The sequence below is a fragment of the Salvelinus namaycush genome, chromosome 26, assembly GCF_016432855.1.
Source record: "Salvelinus namaycush isolate Seneca chromosome 26, SaNama_1.0, whole genome shotgun sequence".
NCBI classification, from domain to species: domain Eukaryota; kingdom Metazoa; phylum Chordata; class Actinopteri; order Salmoniformes; family Salmonidae; genus Salvelinus; species Salvelinus namaycush.
This window is the reverse complement of record NC_052332.1, coordinates 28,571,759-28,589,939: the sequence shown is the minus strand read 5'-3', so window position 1 is coordinate 28,589,939 and position 18,181 is coordinate 28,571,759. Positions and strand designations below refer to the sequence as shown.

At 42.3% G+C, this 18,181-nt stretch overlaps 1 protein-coding gene across 1 annotated transcript in view; it reads right to left on the bottom strand.

The window, feature by feature from the left end:
• Positions 1–18,181, bottom strand: part of LOC120021346 (pyruvate carboxylase, mitochondrial-like) — a 127,668-nt gene that overhangs the window by 90,586 nt on the left and 18,901 nt on the right. The window contains exon 9 of the mRNA XM_038965059.1: positions 6,259–6,421. Coding sequence (XP_038820987.1) covers positions 6,259–6,421 — 163 coding nt within the window. The remainder of the gene's footprint in view (positions 1–6,258; positions 6,422–18,181) is intronic.

The following is an 18,181-nucleotide window of genomic DNA, read 5'->3' as shown; positions in this document are numbered from 1 at the left end:
ATTGTGCTGCTATTTTTATTGACTTGGCCAAAGCTTTTGATATGGTAGACCATTCCATTCTTGCCGGCCGGCTAAGGAGTATTGGTGTCTCTGAGGGGTCTTTGGCCTGGTTTGAAACTACCTCTCTCAAAGAGTGCAGTGTATAAAGTCAGATAATCTGCTGTCTCAGCCACCGCTTGTCACCAAGGGAGTACCCCAAGGCTCAATCCTAGGCCCCACGCTCTTCTCAATTTACATCAACAGCTCAGGCAGTAGGAAGCCCTCTCATCCATGTATATGCAGATGATACAGTCTTATACTCGGCTGTCCCCTCCCCAGATATTGTTTTAAATGCTCTACAACAAAGCTTTCCTAGTGTCGATAAAGCTTTCTCTACCCTCCACCTTTGTTGAGGTGTTCAGAACAGGTTAAGTGGTTTAGTAAGAAGGATGTCCCTCTCCCCACAGGTGTGATTACTACCTCTGAGGGTTTAGAGCTTGAGGTAGTCACCTCATACAAGTACTTGGGAGTATGGCTAGACAGTACACTGTCCTACTCTCATCACATATCAAAGCTGCAGGCTGAAGTTAAATCTAGACTTGGTTTCCTCCGTAAATTGCTCCTCTTTCACCCCAGCTGCCAAACTAACCCTGATTCAGATGACCATCCTACCCATGCTAGATTATGGAGACATAATTTATAGACCAGCAGGCAAGGTTGCTCTAAAGCGACTAGATGTTCTGTACCATTTTAGCCATCAGATTTGCCACCAATGCTCCTTATAGGACACATCGCTGCACTCTATACTCTTCTGTAAACTGGTCATCTCTGTATACCCGTCGTAAGTCCCACTGGTTGATGCTTATTTATAAAACCCTCTTAGGCCTCACTCCCCCCTATCCGAGATACCTACTGCAGCCTTCATCCTCCACATACAACACCCGTTGTGCCAGTCACATTCTGTTAAAGGTCCCCAAAGCACATACATCCCTGGGTCGCTCGTCTATTCAGTACGCTGCAGGTAGAACGAGCTGCAACAAACACTCAAACTGGACAGTTCTCAATCTCTTCATTGAAAGACTCAATCATGGACACTTTTACTGACAGTTGTGGCTGCTTTGCGTGATGTATTGTTGTCTCTACCGTCTTGCCCTTTGTGCTGTTGTCTGTGCCCAATAATGTTTGTACCATGTGTTGTGCTGCTACCATGTTGTGTTGCTACCATGTTGTTGTCGCTACCATGCCGTGTTGTCTTAAGTCTTTATGTAGTGTTGTCTCTTGTCGTGATGCGTGTTTTGTCCTATATTTATATTTATTATTTTTAATCCCAGTCCCCGTCCGCTCAGGTCTTTTGGTAGGCCGTTATTGTAACTAAGAATTTGTTCCTAACTGACTTGCCTAGTTAAAAAATCAAAAATAAAAGCTGGCCTGTTGGGAAACAGAGTGGTTTGGGCATACTGCAGAAAAACTGACACATGCACCTGGCTATTCAAATTAACTTCTACCTAGAGGCACACAGCCCAAGCCCGTCTGTACAAAGTCAAATAGTATCGATGGATTCAGGATTTAGAACCACACGATGGAACAACTAGGGCACTTTACTATAACAGCAAGAAATGCAGACTGATTATTACCATTTCTGATATTTTTTGGTTAGCTACCTAACTAGTTCATCCTAACTCTGGCTACTGCTGCTATCTAGAGTCAGGTCAAAAATGATTGGCACCGTTGATAAAGCAGAGCAAAAAAGACAAATAAATACTAAGCGATATTGTATGAAAAGGGGCAATGCACAAGCACAGATGAAGCATATAAAAGATCTGGAAAGATTCTATATGGATGACTGGTCTACGATCCCTCCGAATGTGTTCTCCAATCTCAAAACATTTGAGAAAAAGGCTGTGTCGTTATCCTCCCAGGGTGAGCTATTGAAAATAGGGGTGCCAATAATTGACTGCAATCTGAGAAAATATAATTTGCTCAGATAGATTTTGTTTAACATTTGTATTAGTATAATACACTTTGAATTGTTTACAATATAATTTATAAAGTATTTTTTTTGCCTATCTTTATCAAGGCCGCCAATAATTTTGGACCGGGCTGTATATCAGTCAACAGCTAACTAGCTTGCCTCTTCACATTACAACTTTTACCTACAAATCACAGGATTTAAAATAGAAGGGAATGGCAAGATGGTTGTTGCGTGGAAGATCAGACTGCTTTGACTTGCTCTACAAGACCATGGTGCTTGCCTACGGAGCTGTGAGGGGAACGGCACCTCCATACCTTCAGGCTCTGATCAGGCCCTACACCCAAACAAGGGCACTGCGTTCATCCACCTCTGGCCTGCGCGCCTCCCTACCTCTGAAGAAGTACAGTTCCCGCTCAGCCCAGTCAAAACTGTTCGCTGCTCTGGCACCCCAATGGTGGAACAAACTCCCTCACGACGCCAGGTCAGCGGAGTCAATCACCACCTTCCGGAGACACCTGAAACCCCACCTCTTTAAGGAATACCTAGGATAGGATAAAGTAATCCTTCTAAACCCCCCCCCCCCCCTTAAAAGATTTAGATGCACTATTGTAAAGTGGTTGTTCCACTGGATATCATAAGGTGAATGCACCAATTTGTAAGTTGCTCTGGATAAGAGCGTCTGCTAAATGACTTAAATGTAAATGTATTGTTGGCTAGCCAGCTCTGAAATATAAGTGACTGGCGAGATAGGAAAAAGCCTATAGAACAACTAACACCAGCTGTGGATTGCTTGGCTAGCTAGCTTGTGCAGAAAGGGTGCACTCCTGAGCCTGTCTCTCCCCTAGTCTTGAGAAGAGAAGGATCATTCTCCATTGAAAAACATTTTTATAAAACAAAACAAAAAAGCTGTCTTCCCCAAATCAGACGGGCCTGTCTCAGCCAGAGGATGAGGTCTTGTTACAAGCAACAAAAATGTATGACTTGGTCACAACTACAAGTAAAAAGGACTAGTCAACAAGATTGTTCATACCTAACAGAATGAGTTTTTTAAAATTAGATTTGCACTGAACAGTTACTTTAATACTTATTTTCCCTTCCTGTTAAATGATGGTTCTCCACTTCTGAAGGAGAAACACCACCGGGAAGATTCCAGAGCTAAACCTGCACCCCTACCTCTTCCCAGTCTTTACTAGATGTCACATTCTCATTTACAAGTTGCTTACAAGTGGTTTGTTTCATTCTTTTTGCACAAACATTCTTATTCCTCTCACAATGTCTAAGAAAGCAGAGTGAGAAAAAAAAGGGTGACAGTTGCAGAGACTGGAGAGGGATCAAAGGCAGCCCTCAGACAAACGCAGAGTGGAGGAGAGAGAGAGTAGAGAGAAGTAGAGTACCTGTCTGTAGTGTTTACCTCATCTACCAGCCTGTCCCTGGCCAGCATTGAAACATTCACACTGCATTTCACCCATCAGTGTCCACTCTACACCTATTGATTTCACTTGATGCCCATCCATAACGCATCTATCGTCGATATTTATGCTCTACCCATCACCTGCTGCATTCGAACTGCAATTTGCAACCCCTTTAATCTAGCCAATAGTCTCCTAAATCTCTAATTGACAATAATTATGGCTACATAATATTGCCTTTCAATTAGAGGCAAGGATAGCAAAGGCCAAAACTGCATTTCAAACTCTCCTCCTCCCTCCATTCAGACAGGCAGTTCTCCAAATCCTACAGGGTTCTTTGAGAGTCTTTGAAGTCGTGAAAAGTTTAGAAAAAAAAAATGGCTTTGATACACCCTTAACTGTCAGAACTGTGGAATTCGAAAGTAATATTACCACTTTCCCAGCACCTTGATAGTCAAAAACGTAATTCTTTATATATTTCCACACTTGAGTTTGGAATAATACTGTGAAAACGACAATGCCCTTTTAGTGTTAGAGCTGTTTGGAAAGAATGCCTACAATTTCAGCCTGTTGTGGTTGGATGGAGTTGGCCTTCCGTGGGGACATCACCATGCAGTAAATTACTTAATAGACCCAAAAAAGAAGATCCAAACCTTTGCCAATAACAGCTAATTATGTTATCCCCTCCCCACTCCAACAGTCCTAGCTAAATTCTTGCTTGAGAAAATGCTCTTCGCTATGAAGCTATGTTTCTTTTTGAACAATTTAATTGAAAACTATCATAGCAAGGTACTGAATTGTTCCCCTGAAATGATTTGATATCGAGATGAACAGCTGCATTGGACCTTTAATTTCAAGGAGAAGGCCATTCTCATGGAAGGAAAAATCATCTAGCAGTCTCAAATTACTGAGGAATGATGTAATAATTGCCCACATTGATATGTCATCAGACTAGTCTCAGGAAATAGGCAACGTGGTTAGACTAGTTGTTGAATACAGTCAGACATACATACATACTGTGTAGGACTACCCATCATTCTACATTTCCATGTGGCATTTGATGTCATTGATTTAACACAAAATGTCTGAACTCACAGGTCATGGATTTACATCTGCTTCCTGAGAAGTATGCCATCAAATAGGTCAAAGCGAGAAACTACAAAATAAACCTTTTGTCAATATGACATACTGTATATGCACTGCAGTGTAGTGTTCGACAATGGAGTTGTTTGGGGCCCCTTATCTTTTCAGGTTTTACTAGTAAGTCACTGTGCTGTGGGTTTTAGAAAACACTAGCTAGGGTAGTAAGGTATGCCAATGAGTCTACCGTGTACATAGCCAATGAAGGCTCCGAAGGCAGCAAACAGGTCCACAATATTTCTGAAATTGAAATTAACTTAAGCTTACAAAAAGTATTCATACCATCCATTTTTCAACTTTGTTATGTTACAGCCTTATTCTAAAATTGATAAAATGTCCCCCCTTAATCTACACACAATATCCCATAATGACAAAAGCTAACATTTTTGCAAATGTATTGAATTTTTTTTTTAATTAAATAACTTATTACATAATTGAGCTCAGGTGCATCCTGTTTCCATTGATCATCCTTGAGATGTTTCTACAACTTGATTGGAGTCCACCTGTGGTAAATTCAATTGGTTGGATATGATTTGGAAAGGCATACACTGGTCAAAATAAAGGCCCCACAGTTGACAGTGCACGTCAGAGCGCCTGGAGGAAACATGGCACCATCCCTACGGTGAAGCATGGTGGTGGCAGCATCATGCTGTGGGGATGTTTTTCAGTGGCAAGGAGACTAGTCAGGATCGAGGTAAAGATGAACAGAGCCAAGTACAGAGCACTCCTTGATGAAGTCCTGAGCACTCTGGAGCATGTTCTCAGACTGGGGCGAAGGTTTACCTTTCAACAGTACAACGCCCCCAAGCACACAGCCAGGTCACAGCAGGAGTGGCTTCGGGACAAGTCTCTGAATGTCCTTGATTGGCCCGGACATGAATCCGATCAAACATTTCTGGAGAGACCTGAAAATAGCTATGCAGCGACGCTCCCCATCCAACCTGGGAGCTTGAGAGGATCTGCAGAGAAGAATGGGAGAAACTCCCCAAATACAGGTGTGCCAAGGTTGTAGCATCATACCCAGGAAGACTTGAGGCGGTAATTGCTGCCGAAGGTGCTTCAGAGTAGGGAGTAAAGGGTCTGAACACTTATGTAAATGTAATTTCAGGTTTTATTTTTAATACATTTGCTAACATTTCTAAAATCCTGTTTAGAAAAACTGGGGTGATTACGTGAATGCATGCAGCTTCTCAGATGAGAGGATTAATCCTCAATTACAGTAGTAGGGGTGCTAGTGCTGATCTGTATAGAACATCACCAGACAACTTCCATCGATAACTTTGAAAATCACAAGTACGGAAAACCACTGTACAAAAGGAACCAGATAGCATGAGTTGAGGGAGCTTACATTTGAGAGCTAGAGACTGACCTTAAGGTCAGAAAGACAATCTAAAGCCGCCAAGTATTTTAGACTAATTCAAGGCCTACATGTCAAACACCAAGAGGGGGAGGTTGATGTCAATATTTGTTCAATTATTTATTTCCAAAAGCAACTCATTCCTAACAAACATTTAGAGCAGATTTGGCCCAGCCTGGAGCCTCCACTAAAACACCTGCATACAAAAAAACCACTACCCTAAAATGGACATGCATAACTAGGGCCAGGAGTTTCCTCCTGCCCACGTGACATCCAAACAGGAAAAATTCTTGCAGGGCTCATGGTTAGGAAACCTTTTGGCCCTACACCGAGTGAGAGAATGCAGCCCATTATAAACTGAGTGGCAGTAGCCTGCGGGGAGGTGGAGGGCTGTTGCTTACCTCAAGCCGTCCAGTGTCAGGCTGGAAGCCGCGGGCAGGGTCCTCTGTGGTCACACGGCATTGGATGGCGAAGCCATTGATCCGGATCTTATCCTGCTTCAGGCCCAGCTCTGGCAGGCTACGCCCCTCACACACACGCAGCTGAGCATGAACCAGGTCCACACTGACAGGAGAAAGGAGAGTAAAAAGATACATTTTACTGTCAAAATTGACAAGGAAAACACAAGAACATGCACTCTGTTGTGCCTCAAGTAACCACCCTAGCATGTCTATTCCCCTACATGATGCACAGACATGGTGGTGACTTTCACAACTGATGTGAGTTCAAAACCTTTCCCCATTTCAAAACGTGATATTGGGTTCATGAAACGCCTTCAGTGAAGTTGAAGAAAAACATTTACTTGTTACATTTACAGAAATGATTGTCCATTTCATTCTAATTAAGAAAAAGGTGTGTAGAGAATCAATTCTGGTCATTTGAACTTCTTAGGGCTCCAAACGATATGCAGCATTGTTTTTTTTACTGGTCATAGAGAAAACAAATCCAAGTCTATGATACCACTTTTCTACTCCTCTTTGACTGGCTAAAAAGCATATGTGCATGTCTGTGCCTCCAGGCTGAGGGAATATGTTCTTACTAAATGAAGAGGAAGGGACACAGTCTCTTAAATTAGTGATGTTCAACATTAAAAAAAGTAAGTGTCTTGGCTGGAAATTGTTGTATCAAACCACATTTCCATCCAGTTTATGGCGTTAAGTCATGCCGTATCAACAAACAAAAAAATCACGACAGCTGTGATGGAAACAGGTCGTTTCGATACAATTTGTTCAACATGGTGGGATCTTTGTGTCGGTAAAATTAATTCTGAGCGAAATGGCAGGGGTAATGCCCATCATATCCACCATATCAAAGTAAACTTGGAGTCACATGATGAAATGGTGTGTGGTCTACCCACTATGACTCGGGAAACCATGCAATTTATTAGGCTAAAGATAAATATGATTAACTTCACAGGGTGGTTTAAGTGCACGTGTTCTTCACGCTCCTTTCCAATAAACATTGAGGGTCTGACTCTGGTGACATGATCGATGCTTGACTATGTGACAAAAAAACAAATTCATTGAAAATGCGATGGAAACATTGAACTTAACATTTTTATTCGGTACATGAAAACATAAGCGAAAAAGTACATTGTGTGCACTAAGTCTTCACACTGATTTTTGATCCATTTGGTGGAAACACCAATGGTGGGAAAATGTGCATATTTTCTTTGTGAATTTTAGAATATTTGTTCGAAAAATTGTTCACCAGTTCAATGGAAACCTAGCTATGAAATTTAAATTATTTTGGCTGGTAGTGACACTTTATGAACTCACAAACACACAGGCCAAATGTTTTGATACAAGACATGACAAAGATAATTGCAGGCGTTGGAGTAGACTGGATAATGTTTGTGTCATAAAGACAGAATATCTTCCAAACCAACAGAAACAAATGCAGGAAGAACTGTACAGGCAGAAAATAACTGACTAACTTGGACACAACAATATTTTCATACTTGCATTTAATTTATACCATTTTTGTTGGCAAAGTTTCCCCATCACCAAATTGTATGCAAATATAATCATAAGCTAATGAATAACCAAATACAAACCTATGTGTACGTTCAATCTGAAACAGGAATACTCTTCACCAGGCGATACATTTGTACAAAAAGCACTTAAAATATTTTTTCTACAAACAGGGTCAAACTAAAGTGTTCATTGTAAGATAATTGCGCAATTCTATGATTTAGTTCTCAGTTTAGGAACATGACATTTATGTAGCGGTGTTCATTCTCAACACGGCTCTTTAGACGTGTACATGGTCAAACAGTTCATCGACTTGATGAGGTTTCTTTCATTTAGTAGTAAGTGGCCACAATTCAAACTTAATAAAAAGTCAACAGGCGTAGGGCTCATCTGGTGAGATCACTCTGCCTCATACGTTTCTTCTCGACTTAGATATTTCACAATGCCTAAGATGCACAACTGTGTTAGCTTAACCAACGTCTCTGTAACACATGACAAATGGGGGCAGTAAATCCCTTGAAAACATGCTGGAAACAGTGAGTCCCTGCTTTGTTCTACTGTTATCTAATCTAACTCCTATATCTAGAGACCACAAGACGGACATTCTGCTATAGTTCCAAACAGTGTCGGGGTGATAAGAAAGCAAAGGTGGACAATAACAAGAAAAATACAGAAGGAAACGAGGAAAGAGGAGAGGCGGAGGAGACTGCATTGCACAAAACCAAAGATGTGATATGAGCTGGAAGCGGAGGGAGGGGGAGACAAAAGGGGGTTCCTATATACACACAGTCTGATTTCCTATTCCACTTTAATTGCTGATGCCATGCGGTGCATGTGGCGCTGGTGTGGGGGAAAATGCCCCTCTCCGCATACTAACCTAAAATCCTTCCACTGAAAGTCTCTCCGCTTTACTCCGTCGCTATATGGATAAGATCCAGGTCTTCTTTAAACCTGCCCCAACACATCAATCTGTTCACAAGCTTTCCTCATCCTTGTGCCAGTTTAGTACCCTTCTCCCTCACCCCGCTCGCGTTTCCCATTCCTAATTTCACAGACTAGACAAATGTGCAGCTGCAATCTAGCCACAACTCAGTGATTAGAAACCCATTATAGGGTCAGTGACAGACAGCCTATAATGACTGAGCTGTAGACACTGCAGAAAGAGAATTTAATTGAGGGAGAGGAGTGGGAAGGAGAATTGGAGTAGTGAAAAATACTGAGCGAATTGAGGTCTGCCATAAGCCGGAATATGTAGAAGGGAAAGCACAACGCACTCCACCCAGAGTATATGTGTGTATATACACATAATCACACTGCATTCAGAAAGTATTCAAACCCCTTCCCTTTTTCCACATTTCATTACAGCCTTGTTCTAAAATGTATTAACTTAATTGTTTTCCTCATCAATTTACACACAATACCCCATAATGACAAAGTGAAAACAGGTTTAGAAATGTTAACTAATTTATTTAAGAAAATAAATGAAATACCTTATTTACGTAAGTATTCAGACCCTTTGCTATGAGACTTGAAATTAAGCTCAGGTGCATCCTGTTTCCATTGATCATCCTTGAGATGTTTCTACAACTTGATTGAAGTCCACCTGTGGTAAATTCAATTGATTCAACATGATTTGGAAAGGCATACACCCGTGTGTGTGTGTGTGTATATATATATATATACTGCTCAAAAAAATAAAGGGAACACTTAAACAACACAATGTAACTCCAAGTCAATCACACTTCTGTGAAATCAAACTGTCCACTTAGGAAGCAACACTGATTGACAATAAATTTCACATGCTGTTGTGCAAATGGAATAGACAAAAGGTGGAAATTATAGGCAATTAGTAAGACACCCCCAATAAAGGAATGGTTCTGCAGGTGCTGACCACAGACCACTTCTCAGTTCCTATGCTTCCTGGCTGATGTTTGTCACTTTTGAATGCTGGCGGTGCTTTCACTCTAGTGGTAGCATGAGACGGAGTCTACAACCCACACAAGTGGCTCAGGTAGTGCAGTTCATCCAGGATGGCACATCAATGCGAGCTGTGGCAAAAAGGTTTGCTGTGTCTGTCAGCGTAGTGTCCAGAGCATGGAGGCGCTACCATGACAGGCCAGTACATCAGGAGACGTGGAGGAGGCCGTAGGAGGGCAACAACCCAGCAGCAGGACCGTTACCTCCGCCTTTGTGCAAGGATGTGCACTGCCAGAGCACTGCAAAATGACCTCCAGCAGGCCACAAATGTGCATGTGTCAGCATATGGTCTCACAAGGGCTCTGAGGATCTCATCTCGGTACCTAATGGCAGTCAGGCTAGCTCTGGGGAGCACATGGAGGGCTGTGCGGCCCCACAAAGAAATGCCACCCCACACCATGACTGACCCACCGCCAAACCGGTCATGCTGGAGGATGTTGCAGGCAGCAGAACGTTCTCCACGGCGTCTCCAGACTCTGTCACGTCTGTCACATGTGCTCATGTGCTCAGTGTGAACCTGCTTTCATCTGTGAAGAGCACAGGGCGCCAGTGGCGAATTTGCCAATCTTGGTGTTCTCTGGCAAATGCCAAACGTCCTGCACGGTGTTGGGCTGTAAGCACAACCCCCACCTGTGGACGTCGGGCCCTCATACCACCCTCATGGAGTCTGTTTCTGACCGTTTGAGCAGACACATGCACATTTGTGGCCTGCTGGAGGTCATTTTGCAGTGCTCTGGCAGTGCACATCCTTGCACAAAGGCGGAGGTAACGGTCCTGCTGCTGGGTTGTTGCCCTCCTACGGCCTCCTCCACGTCTCCTGATGTACTGGCCTGTCTCATGGTAGCGCCTCCATGCTCTGGACACTACGCTGACAGACACAGCAAACCTTTTTGCCACAGCTCGCATTGATGTGCCATCCTGGATGAACTGCACTACCTGAGCCACTTGTGTGGGTTGTGGACTCCGTCTCATGCTACCACTAGAGTGAAAGCACCGCCAGCATTCAAAAGTGACAAACATCAGCCAGGAAGCATAGGAACTGAGAAGTGGTCTGTGGTCAGCACCTGCAGAACCATTCCTTTATTGGGGGTGTCTTACTAATTGCCTATAATTTCCACCTTTTGTCTATTCCATTTGCACAACAGCATGTGAAATGTATTGTCAATCAGTGTTGCTTCCTAAGTGGACAGTTTGATTTCACAGAAGTGTGATTGACTTGGAGTTACATTGTGTTGTTTAAGTGTTCCCTTTATTTTTTTGAGCAGTATATAAGGTCCCACAGTTGACAGTGCATGTCAGAGCAAAAACCAAGCCATGACGACGAAGGAATTGTCCGTAGACCCCCAGACACGATTTTGTCGATGCACAGATCTGGGAAGGGTACCAATTTCTGCAACAGTGAAATAGTCCCCAAAGAAACAGCGGCCTCCATCATTCTTAAATTGAAGTTTGGAACCACCAAAACCCTTTAGAGCTGGCCGCCCGGCCAAACTGAGCAATCGGGGGAGAAGGGCCTTGGTCAGGGAGGAGACCAAGAACCTGATGGTCACTGACAGAGCGCCAGAGTTCCTTTGTGGAGATGGAATTTGTTATTTTATTAGGATTCCCATTAGCTGTTGCTAAAGCAGCAGCTACTCTTCCTGGGGTCCACACAAAACATAATACAGAACGTCATTAGACAAGAGCTCAAGGACAGAACTAGATCAACAAAAACATATCAACGCATACACACAAACGATCTAGGTCAAATAGAGGAGAGGTGGTATGCCGCGAGGAGTTGCTTAATCTGTTTTTTGAAACTAGGTTTGCTGTTTATTTGAGCAATAGGAGATGGAAGTTCCCTGCAATAAGGGCTCTATATAATACTGTACGTTTTCTTGAATTTGTGGACTATGAAAAGACCCCTGGAGGCATGTCTGGTGGGATAAGTGTGTGTGTCAGAGCTGTGTGTAAGTTGACTATGCAAAAAATGTGGGATTTAACACATTTCTTATAAAAAGAAGTGATGCTGTCAGTCTCTCAACTCTTAGCCAAGAGAGACTGGCATGCATAGTATTAATATTAGCCCTCTGATTACAATTAAGAGCAAAACGTGCCGTTCTGGGCCAGCTGCAGTTTAACTAGGTCCTTCCTTGCAGCACTGGATCACAACTGGACAATAATCAAGATTAGACAAAACTAGAGCCTGCAGGATTTGATTTGTGGAGTCAAAAAAGCAGAGCGTCTCTATTATGGCTAGACGTCTCCCCATCTTTGCAACCATTGAATCTATATGTTTTGACCACGACAGTTTACAATCTAAGGTAACACCAAGTAATTTAGTCTCCTCAACTTGTTCAACAGCCACACCATTCATTACCAGATTCAGCTGAGGTCTAGCACTTAAGGAATGATTTGTACCAAATACAATGCTCTTACTTTTAGAAATGTTCAGGACCAGTTTATTACTGGCCAAAACAGACTGCAACTCTTTGTTAAGCGTTTCAGTGACTTCATTAGCTGTGGTTGCTGATACGTACATGGTTGAATCAGCAGCATACACAGACACACATGCTTTGTTTAATGCCAGTGGCAGGTCATTGGTAAAAAAACAGAGGGACTAGAGAGCTGCCCTGGGGTACATCCCATATGTTTGACATTTGAGAAGCTTCCATTAAAGAAAACCCTCTGAGCTGTATTAGATTGCCATATCAGGATTCAGAGCTATCTGAGTTTGAAAAACCAAAACACATAAGTTACGGTCAATAATAAAGGCTGCTATGAAATCTAACGGTACAGCTCCCACAATCTTCTTATTACCAATTTCTTTCAACCAAGCAGTAATGCGTGTCAGTGCAGAACATGTTGAGTGCCCTTCCCTATAAGCATGCTGAACGTCTGTTAATTTGTTTACAGAGAAGTAGCTTTGTATTTGGTCAAACACCCTTTTTTTCCCAACAGTTTGCTAAGAGCTGGCATCAAGCTTATAGGTCTGCTGTTAGAACCAGTAAAGCCCGCTTTACCACTCTTGGGTAGCGGAATGACTTTGGCTTCCCTCCAGGCCTAAGGACAAAGACTTTCCTCAAGGCTTAGATTAAAAATGGCAGATAGGAGTGGCTATAGAGTCATCTACCATCCTCAGTAGCTTTCCATCTAAGTTGTCAATGCTAGGAGGTTGTCTGATTGTTAACGATACATTTTTCCACCTCTCAAACACTAACTTTACAAAATTCAAACTTGCACTGCTCTTTCATAATTTATTTCAATTTTTATGCATGAATATAATTGCTCACCGTTTGTCGTGGGCATTTCCTGCTTAACTTTACCAATGAATTATCATTAAAATAAATAAAAATCGGCAACATCAAGTGGTTTTGTGATGAATAAGCCATCTGATTCGATGAAAGATGGAGTTGAATTTGTCTTTCTGTCCATTATTTTATTTAAAGTACTTGATATTGGCTTCATAACAGTTTCTTCTTTTTGCTGAGTTAACACATTTCTCAATTTGCAGTGTCAGCCAGTCAGATGCGCAGCCAGACTCATTAGCCACTCTTTTGCCCCATCTCTTTCAACCATAGTTTTTAAATTCCTCATCAATCCATGGACGTTTAACAGTTCTTACAGTCAGTTTCTTAACTTCTTAAGGCTGCATCCCGCTAACGGGATCGATATGACAACAGCCAGTGAAAGTGCAGGGCGCCAAATTCAAACAGAAATCTCATAATTAAAATTCCTCAAACATACATGTGTCTTATATCATTTTAAAGGTAATCTTGTTGTTAATCCCAACAAAGTGTCCGATTTCAAATATGCTTTTCAGCGAAAGCACTACAAACGATTATGTTAGGTCACCACCAAACCACAATAAGCACAGACATTTTTCCAGCGAAGGATAGCAGTCACAAAAAGCAGAAATAGAGATAAAATTAATCACTAACCTTTGATGATCTTCATCAGATGACACTCATAGGACTTCATGTTACACAATACATGCATGTTTTGTTTGATCAAGTTCATATTTATATCAAAAAATCTGAGTTTACATTGGCGCGTTACATTCACTAGTTCCAAAAACATCAAGTGATTTTGCATAGCCACATCGTTTCAACAGAAATACTCATCATAAATGTAGATGATAATACAAGTTATACATATGGAATTATAGATATACCTCTCCTTAATGCAACCGCTGTGTCAGATTTCAAAAAAACTTTACGGAAAAAGCTAACCATGCAATAATCTGAGACGGCGCTCAGAACAATAGCCAAATTAGCCGCCATGTTGGAGTCAACAGAAACCAGAAACTACATGATAAATGTTTCCTTACCTTTGATGAACTTCATCAGAATGCAGTCCTAGGAATCCCAGGTCCACAATAAATGCTTGATTTGTTCGATAATGTCCGTTATTTATGTCCAATTAGCTACTTTGGTTAGCGCGTTTGGTAAACAATTCCAAAGTCAAAACGCGTCCACTATAACGTGACGAAATGTCCAAAAGTTCCGTAACAGTCAGTAGAAACATGTCAAACTATGTATTGAATCAGTCTTAAGAATGTTGTTAACATACATCTTGAATAACGTTCCAACCGGAGAATTACATTGACTTCAGTTGAGCTATGGAACGGAGCTGCCTCCCACGTGAACGCGCGTGGTCACCTCATGGCTTTGGTTACTCATTCCTGTCTCCTTCGGCCCCCCCCCCCCCTTCACATTAGTCAGAAAAAGTTATTGACATCTAGTGGAAGCCGTAGGAAGTGAAAACTCATCAATATCTCACTGTAATTTCAATGAGAGCTTGGTTGAAAAACTACCAGCCTCAGAAAAATTCCAAACAGGAAGTGGAACTTCTCAGGTTTTTGCCTGCCATATGAGTTCTGTTATACTCACAGACATAATTCAAACAGTTATAAAAACTTCAGTGTTTTCTATCCAATACTAATAATAATATGCAAATATTAGCAACTATGACTGAGGAGCAGGCCGTTTACTCTGGGCACCTCTCATCCAAGCTACTCAATACTGCCCCTGCAGCCACAAGAAGTTAACAGGTGCATGTTCATCAATAATTGGAAGAAGCAATTTCATAAATTCATCAAGTGCAGCGTTTGGATGCTCCTCATTAATCACATCAGCCCAACAAATATTTTTGACATCATCCACATCAAACTCTTTTGTATGATCTCTTATACAGCAATTTAGGCCCAGCTGTTGGAACTTTGGCTTTCCTGGATATAACCACTATATTGTGATCACTGCATCCAATGGGTATGGATATAGCTTAAGGACAAAGGTCTACAGCATTAGTAAAAATGTGATCGATACATGTGCATGATCTTGTTCCTGTAGTGTTTGTAAACACCTTGGTAGGTTGATCAATAACCCGAACCAGATTACAGGCACTGGTTACAGTAAGAAGCTTCCTCTTGAGCGGACAGCTTGATGAAAACCAGTCAATATTCAGGTCCCCAAGAACGTAGACTGTTTACGTCACATACACTATCAAGCATTTCACACATATGATGTAGATACTGACTGTTAGCACTTGGTGGCCTACAGCAACACCCCAAAAGAAAAGGCTTTAGATGTGCCAAGTGAACCTGCAACCACAAGACTTGACATAAGATCTAAGCATTACAGGGATATGGCTCTGAATATACACAGCAACCCCCCCCCCCCTCCATAAGCATTTGTCTTCTATAGATGTTATATCCTTGTATTGCTACTGATGTATAAATCACATTAATTATCTAAGTGAGTCTCAGAAATGGCTAATATATGAATGTTAAGATTGATTTCATGAACCTTATTTCTAATAAACTTGCTAAGGCTACACGTATTAATACGGGCTATTTTCAGCCCTTTCCTGGGTAGCTTATCAGAGATAGACATATATTGAAAAGAGCAGACCAAGCAAGAGAAAATATACATTCAGCAGTCCATTAATAAATTGGTGTGTGTGCTGCGGGGTTGAGGCTACAAACCCATAGGTTTGGCTCACTCATCCCTTCCAGGCTTCTGGGAGGGAGGGTGGACAATGAGCCTGTCATAGTGGATGTACGCAATGTCTCCACGAGCTCTGGCAGCTTTCATGGCTGGGATCAGTTCTTCCCTCTTCTGGCACACTGTTCTGCTTCCTGTTCTTCAGGTCAGGTCGTCCATTATTTTATTAGTAGAATGCGAGGATTTGGACAAAACACTTAAACTTTTCTTGCTTATAGGTCTCTTGTTTGTTTAAAAGATCCTTCACGTGTGAGACAGCTGGCACTGTCTTCAAATGATACTACCGCTGGCTTTGGGCTTTGTCATGGTAGATAAACGCATGTTAGGCTGTTACTCCTCGCAATTCCAGACAGGGCAGGTCACGGGAAATTTGAAAACAACAAACAGCAGGGATCTAGACAGCCACAAACCCGGGACAATCTGCCATCCCAGCCACAATGGCTAACCGCGTTGTGGGCTGCGCTCAAGAACACATCGCCAGCTTGATGTCCAGCTAGCTAGCAGCTAGGCTAGCTGTGACGCCAAACAGCTCCTCAGACCCGTCCTTGGTCAGCAGGATCACTGGAAAGATACAAGCAGTCCCAACAACTGATGCCAACATAAGCTAGGTAGCTACCAAGAACTTCACAATATACTTTCAAACAAACTGAGCCTTCCAGAAGGACAACCATCTCTGCAGCACTCAATCAGGCCTTTATGGTAGAGTGGCCAGCAGCAGGGACTGGGAGACTAGTCATGATCAAGGGAAAGATGAACGGAGAAAAGTACAGAGATCCTTTGATGAAAACCTGCTCCAGAGCACTCAGGACCTCAGACTGGGGTGAAGGCTCACCTTCCAGCAAGGCAATGACCCTAAGCACACAGCCAAGACACCGCAGGAGTGGCTTCAGGACAAGTCTGAATGTCCTTGAGTGGCCCAGCCAGAGCCTGGACTTGAACAACTCTGGGAGAGACCTGACCGAGCGTTCCAAATACAGGTGTGCCTTGTAGTGTCATACCCAAGACGAGGCTGTAATCGCTGCCAAAGGTGTTTCAGAGTACTGAGTAAAGGGTCTGATTACTTATGTAAAGACACATATATACACACGCAAACATTTCTAAAAAACAGTTTTTGCTTTGTCATTATGTGGGTAGTAAGTAGATTAAATAAATATTTTTCATCATCAATCCATTTTAGAATAAGACTAAGGTAACAAAATGTGGAACAAGTGGAAGGTTATGGAACCCCTACCTGTCCCAGACCTGCTGTTTTCAACTCTTAATTATCGGCTATGAAAAGCCAACTGACATTTATTCCTGATTATTATTTGACCATGCTTGTCATTTATGAACATTTTGAACATCTTGGCCATGTTCTGTTATAATCTCCACCCGGCACAGCCAGAAGAGGACTGGCCACCCCTCATAGCCTGGTTCCTCTAGGTTTCTTCCTAGGTTTTGGCCTTTCTAGGGAGTTTTTCCTAGCCACCGTGCTTCTACACCTGCATTGCTTGCTGTTTGGGGTTTTAAGCTGGGTTTCTGTACAGCACTTCGAGATATTAGCTGATGTACGAAGGGCTATATAAAATAAATTTGATTGATTGAAGGGGTCTGAATACTTTCCAAATGCACTGTACATGGCCTCCATACAGCAGGATACTGTTCCTAGAGAGGTGATGTTACGGCAACGCAAGAAAAAAGGATGAATGCACCAAAAATGGCAGATGTACATTGACTGAAATGAGAGAAATGCATTAAGCTATATGCGAAAGGAGGAAAAAGGAGCTGTTATGAGACTGGGGAAGTCAGAGTTTGAGGAGTTAACACATTGCGATGTCATGGACCATTTCCAGTGATTCCCATTACCACACAACTTATTCGGAAATGACAGAAGGGGGCCTTAATTGGTCTTAATCACTGTGACCAATTGAAAGTCATGATAAAAGGTAGAGGCAGACAGCCAAAAACAGAGCTGTTGTGTAATAACCTACTCACCAGAGCACTATATACAGACCTGAGAATTCAACCCAGCTGGAGGAGAACATGGCCAGCGGCTGGTGGGCGTGGCTCGAATGCCTTTTTGGTGAGTTTCCGAAATAAGAATCAAGTGCATTTCCAGACCCAATCACTCAGAGGAGTGCTCCCGCTGAATGCCAATTGCAGTCTGATGGTTTCAATTTCATGTGACAAGATGGACATTTATAATGAATGAACCTACTTTCCTTCCACACGACCAGACAGGCACAAATACAGGAGTATGTGCCAGGATCACAGGAGAAACACACAAAAAAAAGCAGTCAAATCAATCTGTGTGAGTCAGTGTTATAAAATGATGCTGCATTTCTTTCATCCCTCCTGAATGATTAAATAGATGACTTTGCTGCATCTGATAAGTGCATGCTATTGTCAGT